At 35.3% G+C, this 21,160-nt stretch overlaps 1 protein-coding gene across 1 annotated transcript; it reads left to right on the top strand.

Moving 5' to 3' along the window:
• LOC149838911 (myosin-2 heavy chain-like protein) lies at positions 1 to 4,860 on the top strand. Its single transcript, XM_090008343.1, has 6 exons — positions 1 to 156; positions 1,943 to 2,104; positions 2,241 to 2,413; positions 2,653 to 3,941; positions 4,034 to 4,167; positions 4,789 to 4,860. Exons 1-6 carry the CDS (start codon positions 1 to 3, stop codon positions 4,858 to 4,860), a joined length of 1,986 nt encoding a protein of 661 aa, XP_089864469.1.
• Positions 4,861 to 21,160: the final 16,300 nt, after the last annotated feature.

Below are 21,160 nucleotides of genomic sequence, written 5' to 3'. Positions count from 1 at the left end.
ATGGCGGTCGATGGCATCTCTCCTCGGCAACCGGCCGAGCATCCGCAAATCGATGCAGCCGGCGTACATTCTACTGGACCGAATCCATCTGAAGGTGATGAGAGGTCACCCAATCGCCAGGATGAATTGGGAACGGTGGCGGCGACCCTCAGAAAGGTATTTGTCCAAAAACACCTGAATCCGATGCAGTTCCCGGGCACAAGCCTCTTTTCTTAAATCTTGATTGTTGCATTTTGCTTCCGGAAAATTGTGTCGTAAATGATGTGAAGAGTGGCCCTCTCCGTTCCTTCCCTGCCCACTCTGTAGCCCCTGAAAATTTCTTTATGTTTTGGATCTGATATCGTTTCTCCATTGATCAAGAAGATCTGAGCCATCGTTAACCACTGGTCGTCCAGGCTTATTCTTGAAAAAACCATATTTTAGGCCTTAGGGTTTGGCATAATTAGGGAATGTTTGTTATGTAGTTTTCTGTCTTTTCTTTTGACTTGTTGGTTGATGTAATGTGATTTGTTACATTTGTTTTGGTGATGTACTACTCAATTTAGACCTAAAGTACCCAATTGACTTTTACTATTCAAATCTTACTTAGCCCTAAAACTTTTGTTAAAAATCTTAGCTAGATATAAGAAATTTGAAGATGGTAAGCGACTCTGTTTATTGTCAATTTTGAAAACTTGCAAGAAATTGCAACACTAAAGAAGCATAACTTTGGTTTCCCTCCATCAACCAAATTTTACAAAAGCTGGATAATGCCTCTGAAACTGTACGGATCATAAGCATGTAGTTTAATATCTGCAGTTGTTGGATCGCTTTCGATAGGGAAAAGGATGAAAGGAGAGTGAAATGTGTGGTTGATTTTGGTCAAAATAATCTCCTTGATCTCAATGGATTTACTGAACTGAAAAAATGTTCATAATATACTGGATTAAGTTTCCCAAGCTATCCATGGTGTGCTCCAAGCCATTCTGGTTCTTTGATATCTTACATATTGCAACTTGTGAGAGTTGTTTATTCACACTCAAATTAGAGTTTTAAGGCATTTAATTCTGGTCGTCTTGAACATATGAAACAATTTGACATCTGATTATGTCCTGCTTCCAGTTAGTAACAACATGCTATTATTCACGAAATTCCTTTCTTATTTGGTAATCCTCAAGAGGTCGTTTATTTGCTGCTATCCTATTTGAAAGAAAAATATGATCTGAAGCAAAATTTATCGAGGCCTGTTGAGAAACTTTCCGAGTGTTTTCAAAGTAGGTTTTGGAAATGGTAATACCCTGGTCAAGTCTATCTCCATAAATTTAATATATTTTATTATAAATATAACATGCAATATGGCATCTCCATGGCATCATGATGGTAGCTAGACCTTTATGGCATCATGTGTCCCTTTGAGCTGATTGAAATAAGCGAATATTGATTACGCAATTCATTCATTACAGAAGAACTTGAAAAGGGGCATAACAATGAGGCGGTTTGTTTCTGAATGGGATCCATTCTGTAAATTAGGCTGGAGTACTTCTGAATCCAACCTTAACTACATACACTGATGCTTTTCCAGGAGCTCTTGATTCTTTTTTATCTTTCTCTTTGTTCATAGATCTTAAATATTGTCAGCTTGCTTCTCCCCAAAAAAATGTCTTAAATTATTGTACTATTATCAAGTGTGCAGTAGTAAGCATTTGTTCCTTTTATTCATAATGGGTATTTACCATGGTAAACACATCCGAAGTTCTTTATTCTTCTTCTTCTTTTACTGTTTTTTGTTTTAAGTGCACCTCTGTAAGCATCTTACTGTTAACAAATCGCCACAAGATGATCCAGCAACCTTGCTTTGTATTAGTATTTATGTATTATTCAAATGGATTGTGTTATTTTGTTGAAGACATCATAAAGGCATGCACATATGATGTCTTGTAACTAGCAGATTATGTCTGTGCAGAGTGGGTCACCAAAAGAAAATGCATACTCCATGCTTTATGCCATAAACAAAACCACTTCTCAGATAAAGAAGCCGCCTCACCGCAAAAGTGCTTCTCCTCTAAATTGGTTCCCTCGTAAGAAGACTGCTTCTTTCTTGGAGAGGAAAATAAAGCAACTGCAGGTATCTAATTGTTTTCGCCCTTTTCATTGGGCATGTCCATCATGATGTTGTTTATTCATGTGCTAGCCAAAAAGTGAAAGGAAAATGGATAATATGATATTTCTTCAAGCTCTAAGTGAGGAATACTTCATGACAGGAACTTGGTGGAATGCACTCCACTCTTCATGAGACATTAGGCCATTCAAATCCTCACTACTCAAAAGTAGAAAGAGAAAAGATAGCAGCCCGAGCTGCTGCAAGCAGGGTTATGAAAGCTCGTAAAGCTGCAATGGTGGAGGCATCTTGGTGTCGAATTCTTCAGGCGGCTAGGTGAGTTCCTTTTCGAAAGGAATTTTTCTGAAAGAGGATTATCAGCATGAAAATTTATCAAGAAATTTAATTTTCTGAACCCCATTGGTTCAGATGCATCAGTGAATCCCAGGCCTTTAATTGATAGCCCATAGGAAAAACTTACTGAATTATTTGTTGCTTCCCTTCTGCATTTTGCTTGAATTTAGTCATTATTTTCTGATCAAATATTTATCATTACTATTATTGTTTTTAAATAGGATCAACAGCAAGGAAGCTGAACTTTTACTAGCCAAAGCAGAGAGAAGTGTTGAAGAGGCTTTTCAGGCAGCTTCATCCATGGGGATTGTAATGTATAATAAAGCTGGCAGTCCAAGGAGACCATGCATAGTTGAAACATCATCAAGCAAAGATGGAGGATCCACACATACCATCACTGCTTCTTTTGAGACTGCATTTGAGGTTGACAAGGAAGTTTCTGCAGCAGTGAAGTTGTCTTTTATTCGCCTAGCAAGTCTTCCGCAGTTTCTTAATGAGTGTGAATCTCAACAAGATAAGGCAGGTGTTGGCAGAGACATTCTTCACAAAATCAGTCAAGATCTGGATGAGTGGGAATCTCAACAATTGGACGTTGGGTCGCAGATAGGAGCTCATACTTCTGAGCTTGTCAACATGATGCTTGACAGACTGAAGGATCTGAATGAGGAAGAACTTGCTTCTCTTGCCACCATTGTCGCTACCTGCGGTCTGAATGCAATTCTAGAAGTGGAAGACAGTAAGCAGAGACATACAGCTACTGAAGGAGAGAAGTGCACCTATCTAGGAAGCCTTGAAAGTTGCTTGGTGAAGCATGTCTCAAAGCTTGAAAGAGAAGTCCAGGAGGCCAAGAGTAGTTCTAGGAACATGAAAGAGAATGTTAAAAGCACCAAGGGATCAACTGAGAATGCCAATTCAAATGAGGTGCTTCCAAGTTTGGAAAGCATCCTTAGGAAGCATTCATCACGGTTGGAGAAAGAGATTAAGCTAGCAAAGAAAGCTGAAGCACACCAACAAGATGCAAAGATCAGTGAGAATAATAGACAACTTGATAAAGAAAATCTGGACACAAACCGAACAGGGGATGCAAACAATAACATTGGTCTTGACAAGGTATTAGTCAAGCATGTGCATCGTTTAGAGAGAGAAAAAATGCAATCTTCAGCATCAAGCAAGTATAACATAACACAAAAGTGCATGAGAAAACATGGTTCTGAAAGTACAGAAGTGGAGAGCTTGGATAAAGTCTTAGTGAAGCATGTTTCTAGGCTTGAAAGGGATAAAGTTGCATTTTGTGCCAGTGAAGAGGCTGACAGAATGAGAAGTACAAAGAGTTTTCAATGTGAGAAGAATGAAAAGAGCTTGGGCGATATATTGGTGAAGCATCTATCCAGGATCGAAAGAGAAAAGATGGAAGCAGCTCAACTGCAAGCAGAAACACAGGTTAAGAGTCTGCCTGCTGCTTCTGAATCACAAGATGAAGCTCCTCCACCTGCAACCAAGGGATCACAAGGTAAGAATCCATTTGAAAAACTAATGAAAATTTCCAACGTTAGAATCTTGCAACACTTAAAATAATACTTGGTCTGTGGAATTCTTGATCAGATTTTGAGAGTAGACACAATAAAAGTCAACGGACTCTTAGAGAGGAAAGGATGAAAGAGATGCAAGAAGCATGGGGTGGCTTCAGTTTAGGGAACTCTATTAGGCCACATCTTTCCAGACTTGAACGGGACAAGGTGAATACTTAATAGCTAGCACTGTCTTCCTTTTTCTCACGATTTCATGGAAATATATCAGGATGCTTGTGGGCAGTAGTAATATGATCATACTCCAGGGTCAGCAGCCACAACTAGACGCTGCTGTTAGTACATATATGGAAAAGATGATCACATAGGTTGTGCTTTATTGTGGTAGAACCACCAAAAACTCATCACTCGCTTGTATATAAATATATAAGCGAGTGATGAAAACATGCTAAATGAAGCATGTTAAATAAGAGGCTTGTTTTAGTTTTGAGTCTTTTGACCATACCGTGAATTTTGTATGTATCTCTTGGAGTGTTTGATTCCGATACATGAGTAGGTTTTTATAAGGTTCAACTAATCAATCGCTCAAATATCTTTCTTTTTTTCATAAAAAAACATGAATCAACCATGTCGAACACATCTGTGGGGTCAGAATTGTGAAAAAGTAGTAGAGAACCTAATTTTTTATTTGGGAAACATCCCCCACAAGTCAGAATCTAGCATTTTCCTTCACATATGGTATTTGAGAGCCACATTTTGTCTTTTTTCACGTGGTAGAACTGTAATAATGGTTCATAGGTTTTTCTCTATCATGGTTTTCTTTTTTCTCAGGCTGCTTGGTCTCAAGCTGAAGAAGAAGCAAGAAGGCATGCTGCTGTCAGTGTCAGAAGTGGACAGCTCTAGCAGATTTTGAGGAATTCATTCTCTGATTCAATAAGTTGTGAACAAAAAGCAGTCAGTAGGAATAACCTTCATGGTGTTGTAAAAACAAGCATACCTGGTCTCAAGGTTGCTTCATCAAAATCACGAGGTTTCATAAATGTAACAGTGACTTCCATATTTATATTCTATTTGGGCAAGGCCAATTTTCTATTCTTTTCTTCTTTTGCAAATAGAACTAGTGGTCATGGAAGAATGACTGTTGATGTGTATTTCAAAAGAAAATAACAGTTTCGTGTGAACTAGTGGTCAGTGGCCTCCTTCACATAACAAATAAAAAAAAAACGAAAAGAACTTGGGTGCAACCATAATTCAGCTCCAGATCCCACTTGGGTGTGATGCAAGTGAATTTGGAGAGACCCTCTTGAGCCTTACATAGTTGGTAGACGGCTTAGATTACCAAGATCTGAATTTCACATTTTTACCAAAATCTATCAACATAGGAGATGAATCATAGCCTATCAACATAGTAAATAAATCACATTATCACACATCTATATTGTTGGATCTAACATTCAATGCACACTAAATCATAACCTATCAATATGGTATTTTTAATGATGAAGGAACCCTCACCGAGAACCGGGCCACCTAATGGGCCCATCTCGCTACGAGGTAACACTCTGGGTTGAGGAAACGGTCACCCAACCTTACATGCCTCAACCGTGATAAAGCAATGACAGCCCCCCATGCACCAGAGAGATTCGATCATGGGCCTTCAGCTTAACACAATACCCCGCTGAACACATGGGTAACCACCACAATGGTCATAACTCATAACATATCAATATGGTAAAAAAATCAAAAAATGATCATACTGTATGAAAACAAATTGATGTGTTTTTGTTATACCCTATTGTTTTTAAAATACCCTCGATGTCTAATATCATAAATAGCCAACCATAAAAGAACTTTTTTAACCTTCGCATGTGCGAAACTCATGCGCAATATATTGCGCAGCTCGTCGGCTATCACAAACTCTCATTTAAAAGGAGGTCCACACTTTTTTTTGTGGACATCAAAAAGTTCTCATAATAATATTTGGAACATCTTGTTAAACTCAAGCCTTGTATCTTCATACATATATATATATATATATATATATATATATATATATATATATATATATATATATATATATCATCCTAAATATGCAAAACTCCTAAATATGCGAAGTTCCTCCCATTTATGTGAAGTTCCAATGAAATATGCAAATTTTCTCATATGTAAATTGTTTTTATAACTATTGAAGTTTGTACAACTTTATTTATAAACTTCTTGTAACTGACTTATCGAAACTTTGCAAATATTGCACATGAGATTTACAAATTTATTGAAGACTTAAATGCGAACCTCCTCATATTTTGTGAATGTCCCTACTAGCTTTAATTGTGATGTTTTGATATTTTAAATGATGCTTTGATAGTAAAAAAAGCGATGGTTTGTATTTTAGGGTTTGTTTCGCCTTTAAAATGCAACGATGGAGAACGTTTTGGAACAACAAAGGGAGGATGTCATGGCTGAGGTGGAGAAGATTTTAGAGAAAATAGGATATGGAGATGTTGAGGTAGTGAATGGTGTTAATGGTTCACAACAAAAGGAGAAGGTCTCGGTTGTGGAGAGTATGCAAAGGAGGTAGTTTTGCCTCAACCATTTGCTCGAGGGCAGAGAGGGTATTTAGACAAAAACAATAATCTTACTAGCATTAAGTATAATGACTCCAAAAACCATCATGAATTTCTTAAAAGTTTTTTTTTGAAGTAAAAGATACAAGGCCTTATCGATGGCAATGCTCCAACCAAACTAAGCGCTAGGGGGCCTACCAGAGTGCAAGTTCTAGCGTATATTAGCCTACTAGAACTAAGTTTGTAAATGAAACAACCAATGACAAGAACCCCTTTTTTATAAAAGAACAAAAATACATCCCAAGGATTTAGAGCACATCAAAGATTCAGAGCACATCAAAGATTTAGAACCCACGTTCCACCACAAAACCAAACCATTCATTTCAAACTATTGTTAAAACGAAATAGTTCAAACCATTAATATAAATTTAATAACTTCAAATCAAGTTCATAATTTTTCTATTCTACTCAACCACTGAGAAAAAGAACATTCCACAATCTATAGAATTTGTCCTCTTTAACACTAGTTATGTTATCACATCACTCAACTAAGTTTGAGTTTTACTGCAAGAAAATTATATAATAATGAGTGAGAACCACAGTTCTCGTATGAAATTATTACATCATCCAATAGTATAGCATAAAACATAAATCAAACAAATATCATCATTAGAAAATGTTAAAACTCATAAAATAGTACAGATATGCTTACAAACACATAAGATACATAAGCCAAATGCACAATGCATGAGGTAGCTTTTATCTCCCTTATATCCACTTACTTTCGAATGCATGAATATATTACTTGCAATTAATTTAAGTTTTCTCTTAACCTTAGTGTGGGTATTGTTCACAGGCAAAAACCAAAGTTCAAGGCAGTACTAGGGTATATTTTTCATACACATAATTGCATTTTATTAACCTGATATTCACATGTTTTGGGGCAACATCAAAAATCTTTTCATCCTAGATGACCACTTTCTTGGTGTCATCAAGCATCCTCACCGCGGCTAAATTCTTGGTATATCAATAATGCTAATAGCTCAAGTACAACCACATCATTATCAAATCTCAATGGTGAAAAAGTAATCTACTACCGCGGTTGAGGACACGAGCCACAATATTGAGCTCTCAGAGAAAACAACACTACAAAGTTCAGGACCACCCTGTCTCCCGTGACAACTATCCAAGGATCCCACTTTCTTAGAGGATAGCCGAAGAGAAAATTATTAGCACATTGTTTGGGTATCTTTTTACACCTTTACTTTTCATATATTTTTTTCACATAAAACGATTTTGGATCCACAACATCCATAGCACACACTCGTGTCACATGAGCTCTATATCTAGCTCAAACACACATATCATCTCATGCAACATCTGATTAGGTAATATCCTCGCTCGAACACAACAATATACCCATCATGTGTCAATATATGCAAATATGTGTCATTTATCACATGAATCATGACAAAATTTAAAATTTGCATTCAATATATTTTTTTATAAAATTTTGCACTAGCATAAAACCTCAATAGGCTCACATGTTACTCAAAAACATGATATAAGTTCTATACGGTTCACATCTGGAACCATCACATGTATTCAACAAAATAATTTCTCAATTCGGGACTGATAACACAAAATTTACATGTCATTGTAAACTCTGTCATAAATCATACAAAACGATTCATGCTCTAGAATTTTAATAGAACATTCTTATATATGTTATATGTACATAGGAAAAAATCTCAGACCTTAACTCATTACATATCAGAAATTAAAATTAATGTAACACTGACTATTTTTTGTTCATAGAACAATCTTGTTCAAATTTGTCTCATTAATGAAAAATCAGTTATAAATCATATAAGGCAAATTAAATGATGAGATTTTTTTTACTGTGGGTGGCTTGATATGTATTATTCAAGCCCGCAAAAACCCAGAATTAAATTTTGACTTCAACATAGAGTTAAAAATCTCATAACATCTATTGTTTTTTTTAATTAATAGAACATGTTTTAGAAAATCATAAATTCTAGAGCAAATTTCCAGATTTTTTATTTTCAAACCATGAGAAATCAGTCTCCAAAGTTTTAACTATGTGTTCTTCCAAATCCATACTAACAAACTTTAAAATCTCATTCACAGAACCTAAGTATTCGGAGAGATGTGATTTTTACAAAAATAAGTTGTCTCCACAGACTCACTGTCAAGATAAGATTATACTGCTGAATTACAAATGACATATATCTCAATTCATAACTTATCTAAATCTAAAATTTGAACTGAGTTTACTTTCATATGTCTGAAATATCTCCATATTTTTTTAAAATATAGGTTCATGGTTTGAGATAACCAAAATTATTATTTTTATTGGTCAGAATAAAGTACATATAATAGAATACAAGAATCAACCAAGAACTTCATACTTTCAACAAAAACATGAAAACTCATCCAACGATTTTAAATCAATTAAGAATACATCAGATTCATGCATACAACCATGAAATCATGTTGTAAATACGAAAAAATAATACATATATGAATCTAACATCCAAAACCATATGTTTTTAAATCAATTAAGAATACATCAGATTCATGCATACAACCATGAAATCATGTTGTAAATACGAAAAAACAATACATACATGAATCTAACATCCAAAATCATATGTTTTTTTAAAGATGACACATTTTTCTTTATACCGCGATAAAAATCAAAATCTATTATTATGAAAGTCGATTTTGGTGTTTTAAAAATTAATTTTACCTAGATCCTCCATACACAATCCATAGAAACAAGGTTCAATGCTTGATCGACCAATGTTGAACCCGATATATGCTAAAAAACATAAAAATCTCATACCTTAATATGGTTTTGGTTCGGTTAAATCTTCGCACACGAAAACAAAGCTCAAATCACAATATAGCTTTCTCGAAACACCTCAGAAACACGAAAGTAACCGTAGATCCTTTTCCCAATACACGTGGTTGTTTTCCATGGCCAAGGTACAGATCTTGTGTCAACCCCAACACATAAAGACAAACCAAAATGCGAATATGGTCAGCTAATACGGTCGGTCACCAGAAAAACTGCTAAGAAGAACGCTTACCTAGACAATATTGAATCCTATGAAGATCAGCTCCTTCCCAACAATTGCACCACCAAGGGAGAACAACCACACCCACCGTCAATGAAGGTTCTCTTCTAAGAGAGGCATAATGGAGAGAAGAGACACAGGGAAAGAGAAAACTAGAGAAAGTAAGCAAATAGGGAGAGGTGTGTGATAGAGAGGAGGAGGCAGTTTTTTAAATAGCTTTTCTCATGAGTTCTCTAATTGAATAATGAAACTCCTAGCCAATTAAGATTTTCTAATTATTTATAAAAATCTTAGCAAATTTTGGATTCCTAATGAAATAAAAGAGCAAATAGGATTTCCAATTAATTAAGAAATCACCATTGCTAATTAGATAAATAGGAGAGAAAAGGAAAGTAGGTGGGGATATTCTTGCTCTTGGATTGACTTGGACTTAGCTTGAGTTCAAAATTTTTAACTCCATTGCAAGATGATCCATGTCTAAAGGGGCATCCCACTCCATGGGTCTTAATTTCAAACCCAGGGTCCATTTTTGGATTCAAATACTATCACTATAAGTATTCAATTTAAGATCCAAATACAGGGATTGTAATTATCCAAATCTAAATTAAAATTTAAACTAAATTTAAGACATAAATTTCATCTTTATTTCTCAAAAAATTATGAAAAAAATCTTAGGTGTTACATTAAGAAGCTAAAGATCAAATCTCTGATGTAGAGCTATGTGTAATTGGAAATAAGCCCATAGAGGAACAAATGCATGCTTATGAACAAATTGTAGGATTTGCAGACTCAAAAGTTAGAGTGTAAAGGAGGCGGTTTCACCTCAATCATTTGCTCAAAAGAAAAGAGGGTTTATGGACAAAAATAGTAACTCGACTGGCATTAAGAAGCCAAAGATCAAACCCTCTAATGTTGAGCTATGTAATATGAATGTTTGTAACATGTTCATTTTTTAATAAATAGAATGAATATATGTATGAGCATGTTTATTTTTGAATGACTGGAATGAATATATATGTATCAACATGTTTATTTTTTAATAAATGAATTGAATATATGTATGACCAAGTTTAGTTTGAATGAATGAAATGAATTATATGTATAAGCAGGATTATTTTTTAATGAATGAAATGAATATATATATATATATATATATATATATATATATATATATATATATAACCATGTTTAGTTAAAATGAAGGTGTATGAACATGTTATTTTTATGTGAATCTCACAAGTTTTGAGAGGTTTCAATTTCAAAAAGTTTGTAGATTTGATCGTAAGAACTTTGCATTATGTATGTGAAATTAGTTTGTGAAGTTTCGACCTATGAGGTTTAGTTTAATAGGAAGTGCACATATTTTTTATGTGAAATTCGTATTATTTTATATGCAAATATATTATGCAAACTTCGTGATGTCCACATAAAAAAACATGTGGACCTTCTTTTAAGTAGGAAAAAATTCACATGTTTATGAGAAAATTCGCACGTTTAAGAGAAAATTTACATATTTGCATATTCTTTACAAAACAGTCTTTGTTCTTAGAGTTTTATTTTTCTGATCTAATGTCAAAAACATATATGATCTTAGCAAACACTTGGTTTAGGAAGAGGGAGTCTCACCTAGTAACATTTAAAAGTGGGGTTAATACGAGTCAGATAGATTTTTTCCTACTTAGAAAGAGAGATAGGGGTTGTTGCATCGATTGTAAGGTTATACCAGGAGAAAGTGTAGCTACACAACATAGAGTCTTAATTTTAGATCTTAGAATTAGACAATGCCGCAAAAGGGATAGACATAGGATAGATCCTAGAATTAAGTGGTGGGCACTGAAAGGAGCTAAACAAGGAATGTTTGTAGAGCAGGTAGTTAAGGAAGTTGATTGGTGTCTCGAGGAGGATTCAGAATCAATGTGGAATAAGATAGCGGGTGGTATGAGAAAAGTAGCTAATGAGGTATTGGGTGAGTCTAAAGGCGGTGCACCACTAGGTAAGGATACATCATGGTGGAACGAGGATGTCAAATTAGCTATTAAGGTTAAAAGAGAGTGTTATAGAAATCTAAGTAAGAGTCGTGATAATGAGAATTTGGAGAAGTATATGATAGCAAAGAAGGAAGCTAAAAAAGTTGTTCGAAACGCGAGGGCTAAGGTATATAAGGAGGTTTATGACAAGTTGGATACCAAAGAAGGCGAGAAGGATATTTATAGGCTTGCAAAGATGAGAGATAGGAAATCGAAGGATTTGGGTATGGTTAGATGTATCAAAGATGAAACGCAAAGGGTTTTAGTCAAAGATGAGGAGATTAAGGAGAGATGGAAAGATTATTTTGATAAGCTATTTAATGATAGTCATGCTCAAGATCTTGGAGACTTCTCCATTCCTTTTCATGAGATAAATCGTGACTTCATGCGCAAGATTCAAAAGAAAGAAATTGCAGAGGCTTTGAAGAAAATGAAGTCAAGAAGGGCAGTTGGCCCAGATGGTATACCTATCGAGGCTTGGAAATGCTTGGGAGAGAAAGGTTTAGAATGGTTGACAAATCTTTTTAACTTGATTTGGCGAACAAATAAGATGCCTAATGAGTGGAGGAAGAGTACTTTGGTGCCTTTATATAAGAATAAGGGTGATATACAAGATTGCACAAACTATCGTGGTATAAAACTCATGAGTCATACTATGAAACTTTGGGAGAGGGTGATTGAGTCTAGGTTGAGGAAGGTTGTCATGATATCGGAGAATCAATTTGGTTTTATGCCTGGAAGATCAACTATGGAAGCTATACATCTTCTTAGACAACTTATTGAAAGATATAGAGAGAGGAACAAAGATTTGCATATGGTTTTTATTGATTTAGAGAAGGCATACGATAGAGTACCTAGGGACGTTCTTTGGTGGACAATGATGAAGAAAGGTGTTTCTCTCAAGTACATTAGTATAATTAAAGATATGTATGAAGGAGTAGTAACCAATGTCCGCACTTGTGGAGGGGTGACAACCAATTTTCCGATAACGGTTGGGTTACATCAAGGATCTGCTTTAAGCCCTTTCCTATTTGCGATAGTGATGGATGAGCTTATGAGATCAATTCAAGAAAATGTACCGTGGTGTATGTTGTTTGCTGATGATATTGTTTTGATTGATGAGTCTAGAGCTGGGGTTAATGCTAAGTTAGAATTATGGAGACAAACATTGGAAGCTAGAGGTTTTAAGTTGAGTAAGAGTAAGACTGAATATATGGAATGTCGGTTTAGTAAGCAACGAAGTAGTGATGGGAGTGTAGTGAAGCTTGGTGAGCAAGATATACCGGCGAATGATTATTTCAAATATTTGGGATCTATCATTCAAAAGTATGGAGAAATTGATGGAGATGTAAATCATAGGATAAAGGTTGGGTGGATGAAATGGAAAAGTGCTACTGGAGTGTTGTGCGATCGTAGAATGCCATTGCGGTTGAAGGGAAAGTTTTATAGGACGACTATTAGACCCGCTTTACTATATGGTACGGAATGTTGGGCTGCCAAGAGACATCATATTCAAAAAATGAGTGTAGCTGAGATGCGGATGCTTAGATGGATGTGTGGAAATACAATAAAAGATAAGATTCGGAACAAAGAGATACGTAAGAAGGTAGGTGTTGCACCCATTGAGAATAAGATGCGAGAGAATCGTTTACGGTGGTTTGGACATATTCGGCGAAGGCCTAATGATGCTCCAGTTAGAAGGTTGGAGAAATGGGAAAATATATTAGTTAAAAGAGGTAGGGGTAGGCCTAGGAAGACTTGGATGGAGATGATAGGAAAGGATATGAATGCTTTGAACCTCACCGAGGACATGGCGTTGGATAGAAATGATTGGAGGAAAAGGATTCATGTGGAAGACCCAAAATGAATTTCTTTTTTGGTTCATATCGCTGACCCCAATTGTTTTGGGATGAAGGCGTAGTTGTTGTTGTTGTTGTTGTTGTTGTAATGTCAAAAACATACATTTTTATAGTCATTGGAAAGCTGAAACATAGACCTTTAACTTTTCTGGTTCGAGTCACAACCAAAAACCCTCACTAAGATTTTCATTTTTAAGTTTCAAAAATAAAATAAAAATATGCTCTACAGACTGAAACAACTAAAAAGTCTATCTTGCAAAGATGTTTATCTCTAATCACTCATCAAATCAAGGTAATTTTGGTGGTATTAGAAATCTAATGCCCCAATCAATCTTTGTATATTTTGTTAGTTTCTTGAATTTTTTTTTCAGGTGGCCAAAAAATAGCATAAAATAATCGAGATTGGGGGCAGTTATACTTATTTATCTTTTGTTTTACGAACATTGTAGGGGTTCTATCTCAGAACATGTTTGTCATTTTCCAATGAATCATGTGTTGTTAGAAATGTATTTTTGTCTAATTTCTTTATTTTTTTATGAAAACTTTTATTTTTTGAGTCAAAAATCAATGACAAAGTTTGCCATAGATCTTGGATGCAATACTTGGGCACATATTTGAGAGAAAATTCGTATATTTGGAGAAATTAACTCATATGAAGGTTAAAATGATCATTTTAACACCAGACATTTGCGGTTTTGAACATGGGGAAAATTTTCAAAAATTATAGAGCATTTTGAGAAACATGTCATTTTTTCATATAGTATGATCATTCTGCATAGTTGGACCAACATCAAATGACTTGATCAATGCATACAACATTGTTTACCATGACTCTCTCATATTTGCATTAGAATATCATATATGGTACACAATCTTGTTTGTGTGGTCAAATCACCAAATGTCATGTATAATAATTTGCTGCCCCAAAGGGGTTCCACATAGTGGGATGGGACCTAGGCCTCTAGGCTGGTGGTTTGGGTTCAAATCCTATGGGCATCACCTCATCACAAACTGAAGTGTGGTGACTCCTTAGGGGCAACGGGGTAAGCCCACAGAGTTTTTACGTTGCCAAGACAATGATCGTAAGTTCAGTAGGCAAAGTCAATGTGGCTATATATGTCTATCATGGAGGTGGTTTCTGCATGTAAATATAAGAAAATCATTGGTTGCTATATCCATATGGCTCAAAGGACCAGTGTGCACCCAAGTCCGATTTAAGGTAATAAACAATTAATATCCAAACATAATTCTAAATATCGGCATGGGCGATCATGGATAACTGAGTTGGATTTGATGAAGCCTAGGTGAGTCTAAATTGACCCATGTCCTCAAGTATTGTTAAACTCAAGTTGCACCCAAATGGATCCGGAAATGGATTATGGTTGTACCACCTCAAAAATACTTTTTTTGAGTTTTTTTTTTTTCTTAAAACTTGAGCATCTTATTATGTGAAGTAGAATAAAGGAACCAACCCACTGATGTCTAGTTCAGATGAAACTGACATTTTAAGATAAAACAATGAGTGATAATTGAAGTGTGTATGAAATATCATAGAAATCACTCGGGGCAACCTTCTTTGTCTGGTTATTGTATGTGGGAAATGTATACACCCAAGATCACCTGCAAAAATTTGTTCAACACCTAGCGAGTAGGTGCCCAATTTGCTACCTTTGCCAAGAAACTCCCATCCATCTATTCTGGTAAGGTAGTTTTTTCTTAAGATATTTTCTTCGAACACTAGCCGAGAGTCACCTGAAATATGTTAAGAATATATAATGTTATGAAGGGTATTTCTATCTTTCTTGTTGTGCATTATCTTTTTCTTTATTGTACACAAGATATATATGCACATGGGTATGGGGCTGAAACACATGACCCTTGCTCCTATCTCTCATATTATTTCTTTCTCTCTTCTCTCTCACATTATGTGGTTACAAGGAACACTCTCCACACCATTTCTATCATGGTATCAAATCAGGGTAGATATAAGACCCCGTGAAATCAATGTTGCTGATTCTCCTTCAAGGCTTCAACTGTTCCAAGTTGGATTCATTATCTTCTTAAATTCTTACTTCTCCTTTTTCTCTTTATGTTTCTCCTTTTTTTTCTCTTCTTCCTTCTTTCCTTCGATTTTTCTTCTTGTTTTTCCTTTTCACCCAAATCCGATTAGTCACATTGCTACAAATATGAGTGTGGTTTCCTCCATTTATCGTTCTTTCAATTTTGTTTGTAATGTTCATAACTAGATCTGCATGTATTGTTAATATTATGGTCGCATCAGTTAACATAGACCAGACATAATCATCATAAAAAAAAGAAAACCACCCCATATTTGGACTTTTATAAACTTGCCTTTGCTTTCTTCTTTATCTTTCTTTATTTGCTTACCATTCATTCTTTATACGGTTTCCTTAAAACTTGTTTTCCTTGCTCTACCTTAAATCTTCTTTCTATCTTAAAATCTTTTGTCAATTCTTTTCTTACTTTTTAAATCAGTCTCATCAATTCGTGATTGCCATCTGTTACCGAAGAAAGGTCAACCAAAAACAAAAAGGGTTGTGCCACTTACTTCTAGCATCTGAACTCATTTCTATTCAGCATCTCTTCTTCACCTTTTACTTCCATGGCTTTTGCTAACCCCCTCAGTTCTTCTTAGTCAGCTTGTCATTGACAAGCTGAATGAAAATAACTTTATTACCTAAAAAAAATAGATCATGTCATTTATCAACAATTACGATCTCATAGGATACCTTGACAGAACTGAAACCATACCATGAGAATTTATTTTTGCACCAAATGAGAGCAAGAAAGATAAGAAATAGGGGGAATTATTATCATCACAATCAACTTCTCTTGTTTGGAATTCATGCTTCATATCATGGAGAAGGAATGACCAAGCTGTTGTAGCTTTTATCATAACCACTCTATCCCAAGAATTATTGTTGCATATTTCTATCAAACCCACAACACGTGAGTTATGGTAGACTCTACACACTTGGTTTGAACAAATCTCTATGCCCAAGACCTATCACTTGAAATCAAAACTTGGGGCACTGCAAAGAGGTAATACCAGCCCACATGAGTTTCCTAACAAAGTAAAATTCATATCAGATAAGATAGCAACCATTGGCAATCACATATCTGACAATAATATTTTCACTCAAACACTTTGAGGATTAGGACCTGAATACATGTTTATTCTATGTATATGGGACATAGTCCAAGGCCAACCTTTGATAAGCTACGTTCAATGATATTGGAGTTCGAAACTGCATTTCAAGTTATATTATTAAAAAATATTGAATAGCATGTCAATCATGAGGTTTTGATAGCCAACACTTCACCCAAAAAAGTATCAAAATGCCGACAGATCTAGAGGGCAAGGTAGAGGATATGGAGGCAATAGTATTCAAGGAGGAAGAGGCCTTCTTCCTACTCCTACAGATGGGCAGCAAGGTGGACAATGTAATGCATGTTTGAATCTCGCATGTCAAATGGGGGTAAGAAAGGACATAGTATTTAGACAGTTTTTGGTGCTATGTACCTAGTTATAGGCCACCTAAAGTTCCCTATCCACCATGCTTCAGAGCCTACTTGTCTACATTTAATCCTTAAGGACCTCGACCCAACATTGTTCAATAAGGGTATCATTCATCCATGACAGGTTCACATCGTGACATTGATGCCTTAATCATGCCTCTCAGCCAAGTTGGCTTGCACCACAATCCTATATCGGGCATGATTGAGACATACAATATTGAGCACACTTGAGACAAATACTTGGAATGTCAGTCAAAGTATTATAGCCCGATCAGCTTCGTCAAGCTTGCAATCTCTTTCCCATAATAGTTGGTTGGTCGACTCGGGGGCTGCATATCACGTGACAAGTGACTCTGGTGAACTCTCTAACATTATACCTTATTGTGGTAATGGTAGTATTGTCACAACAAATGAAAAATATCACCCCATCATACACATAGAAACCACCATTGTTTCTACTAGTCGTGGGATCATCAATCTCTCCAATACTTTTATTGTTTCAAATATTCATTGTAATCGTATGGTTGTTTCTCAGCTAATAAACCAAACTAAATCTCATGTTGTATTTTCTTCTCTTTCTATTATATGAAGGACCCTCTTATGAAGGAAACCCTCATTGAAGGAGAAAGAGTTGAGAATCTTTGTCATGAACGAAGCTCGTAGAAATTCTAATTACAGTTTATTTGTCCTTGTTTTCAAAGTTGTAAGTGTTAATAAGAAAGTCCAATTGTGGCATCAGAGTCTTGAACATTGCAATTCCAGTTTTATTCATATCCTATGTAATAAGGGCCTTATCTCTTTGCGAGATAAGGGTCCAAAAGTGTTATTTTTGTATTCCAAGTGTCGTCTTTGTAAGAGTCATGAATTATCTATTATAGTTGCTAATAAAAGAGCTTCATTTCCTTTTAAATTAGTTTGTTCTTGTGTATGGAGACCAACCCCCATATTCTCAATGTCAATTTCTAAATTTTACGTCATTTTTTGAAGCATAAAGGTGAAGTTTTTCAAATATTTCAAAGGGTTAAATCCTATATTGAAACTCAATTCTCTCAAAAAATCTTTCGCTTTCGTTGTGATAATCACGATGAATATATCTCCCCGACTTTCACTAGTTATTTACACGAAAATGGCATACTGCATGAGATGTCTTGCCCAAAAACCTCCCAACAAAATAGGGTAACTGAGAGAAAGCATTGACACATAGTCAATACAACACTCACTATATTGATGGATTCCAATTTTAGAAGAGATCTTTGGATTGAGGCATTTCATACAATAGTTTACTATATCAATCGCATACCCTTGTCTAATTTAGGGGGTGAGAGTCCATTCGCACTACTTCATGAGAAGAGTTCAAATTATGCTCTTATGAGAGCTTTTGAGAGTAGATGCTTTATATATATAGATGAATCGTGGTAAAATAAGCTATCTCCTAAAGCCCAGAAATGTCGGTTTATAGGATATGATGATAAAATATTCTCTTATGAGAGCTTTTTGCAGTACACTAAGTTTCACAATTTATATATAAGCCCCAAAAAAGTCATGTGAAAGCAGCCAAAAGAATTTTGAAGTATGTTAAGGGAACAATCATAGATGGATTAGTGTATAAAGAACATCTCAATAAGACCACAGGTCTCTTCCTTGTAATTCAAGCATACTCGGATGCTGATTAGGCAGGTGATCTCATGACTAGATGATTAGTGACAAGGTATGGAGTTTTTCTTGATAGTCATCTTATCTCTTGGGCAAGTCACAAGCAAATGACAGTGGCTTAGTCTAGTATAGAGGCAGAATACAGAGTAATATCAATTGTTAACAGTCTGTCTCTTGGTCCCTACTATTTTGTAACAAGATAAAGCATGTAGAGCTGGATCAACATTTTATACATGAAAATGTTGAAAGTAAAGAGATTCAACCTCTTTTTATTAAAGGCGATGAAAAGGCTGTTGATCCATTCACCAAGCCGCTAACATGTGTTAGGCATTGATTTCTTAAGGGCAAACTGTTCATAGTTCTCACAAGAGACCCATGTTTAGTTTGAGGGGGAGTGTTAAGAATATAAAATGTGTTGTAAAGGGTATTTCAAATTTTTTTTTGTACATTATCTTTTTTTTATTGTATACAAGATATATATATATATATATATATATATATATATATATATATATATATATATATACACGCACATGGGTGTGGGGCTGAAACACACCCTTCTCCTTTCTCCGTTAGTGTTTCCTTCTCTCTTCTCTCTCACATTGTGTGGCTGTAGAGAACAATCCCCACACCATTTATATGAGAATATCCAGGAGATCATGAATTTCAATCATATCTTTATTAGACCCCAACCCTCTATGTTCTAAAAGTGATGGCATGGTGTCCGGTATGAGAGGAGAGAAAATAACAAGATTTTTGGTGGAAAAACCTCCCTAACTAGTAAAGTGGCACGATTAATCAGAAATGTTCTTTTTTTTTATAGGCGAGAACCATGCCATTGGGATTCGAACTTGCAACGTCCCAACACAAGGTGACATGCACTACTGCTTCTACCAGACAAGTGGAGCACATCCCCCCCCCCCCCCCGAGTTGGCATGGTATGCACTTGGACATGGGAATCACTCGTTGTTCACTGTAAATTGGGCAATTATGTAATCATGCAGCTATCTCTATAATCTCCTCGGTTTGTAGGATGCCTCATCCTCAAACCTTGTTCCTTTTAATATTTTTTTTCTAGAAAAAGAGAAATATCACTGAAATAGGAAAAGTGGATAAAACGAGCTAGTGTTTTTTACCTAAATATATCATTAAGCCGTTTGCCTAAAAATATATATCGTTTGTTACAATAAAAAATTAACACAAAATATATTGTCCAACATCAAAGAAAGTTCGATTTCATTTTGAGAAGCAAATTTTTTATCGGGGATATTTGAAAGGGGGGAAATTACAAAAAAAAAATCATCACAGTTAAGAGAAACAGTTTTTTCTAGTATATATATATATATATATATATATATATATATATATATATATATATATATATTAGTAATGGTTCGGTGCCCCGAAAAACATACTCCCTTTTAATAGCCATTGAATCTTTTGAGATCCAACGGTTGTAATTTATCTATAATATGCATGCAGCTTACTTCAATGACTCTCCCTCACACATATGCACATGTATACGTCCATCTTTCTCTCTCACACACATGACATCGATGATGGCATGCCTATACGTGCATCCATGTTCATCCACATTGGACATGGAAGCATGAATAATGACATAAATTTTTGAGGCTCTAAATATTATTTTTTCATCCAAAATGTATGATTCAAGTGTTTATTTCTAGTAAATCAATCATGTTGGACACAACTATAGGGTCAAAATTTAGGAAAAAAATACTGAAAATTCATCAACATGTTTCATTTCGCACCACGTCCATCACGTAGGTTTTCTTTTCCCTATATATATGATTAACATTTGCTCATATCACCATTATTTATAAATGAGTTTTTTTTTTCATTTATTTTGTTGTTTTTTATGAAAATAACCTTATAGATATGATCTAAATGTTTAGGTTAGTGGACATCGCCTCTTAGATTGTCCGATTATGACATGTAGGCACGATTTTATGAGTGGTAAAAATCAATGACCTACAATGGGTGATATTTTCTTGACTCATAAAATCATGTTTTTCATCAAAAACACATGATCCAAGAGCCGGTTCTTAGCAGATTCACCACGTTGAATCCATGTATGAAGTCTGATTGGGTCAGCACGACCCTCACATATAATTTTCAGTTCGTTCGGATGGTCAAGTCCCTATTAGCAAATGTATAGCAGAGAGAGGAGAGAGAGAGAGAGATTTCTATTAAAATTGTCTGTCGTATAAAGTTACAAAACAATTTTCTCACTCAATTTAAAAAAAAACATGTTACGTATACAAAGAAAAGAGATCATAGAAACGTTTTATCATATGAAAACTTTTCATATGTAAAATTTTATTTTCCTTTCAGACGTCATCATAAAGTTTGGAAGGAAGTCCAGAAACTTCCGGCTTCACCGGGGGGGAGGAGAAATCCAGGACGCTAAAAATTGGGCGTTGCGTCCCACACGA

The sequence above is a fragment of the Nuphar pumila genome, chromosome 5 (genome assembly GCF_984573655.1).
Source record: "Nuphar pumila chromosome 5, dmNupPumi1.hap1.1, whole genome shotgun sequence".
Taxonomy (NCBI): Eukaryota; Viridiplantae; Streptophyta; class Magnoliopsida; order Nymphaeales; family Nymphaeaceae; genus Nuphar; species Nuphar pumila.
Note: the sequence above shows the minus strand (reverse complement) of the source record. Positions and strands in the feature narration are given on the sequence as shown.

Coding starts and splice junctions, on each gene's coding strand:
- LOC149838911 (XM_090008343.1), top strand. CDS start 1: ATGGCGGTCGATGGCATCTCTCCTCGGCAACCGGCCGAGCATCCGCAA. Junction 2,105..2,240: donor GGAAAATAAAGCAACTGCAG/GTATCTAATTGT, acceptor ACTTCATGACAG/GAACTTGGTGGAATGCACTC. Junction 2,414..2,652: donor CGAATTCTTCAGGCGGCTAG/GTGAGTTCCTTT, acceptor GTTTTTAAATAG/GATCAACAGCAAGGAAGCTG.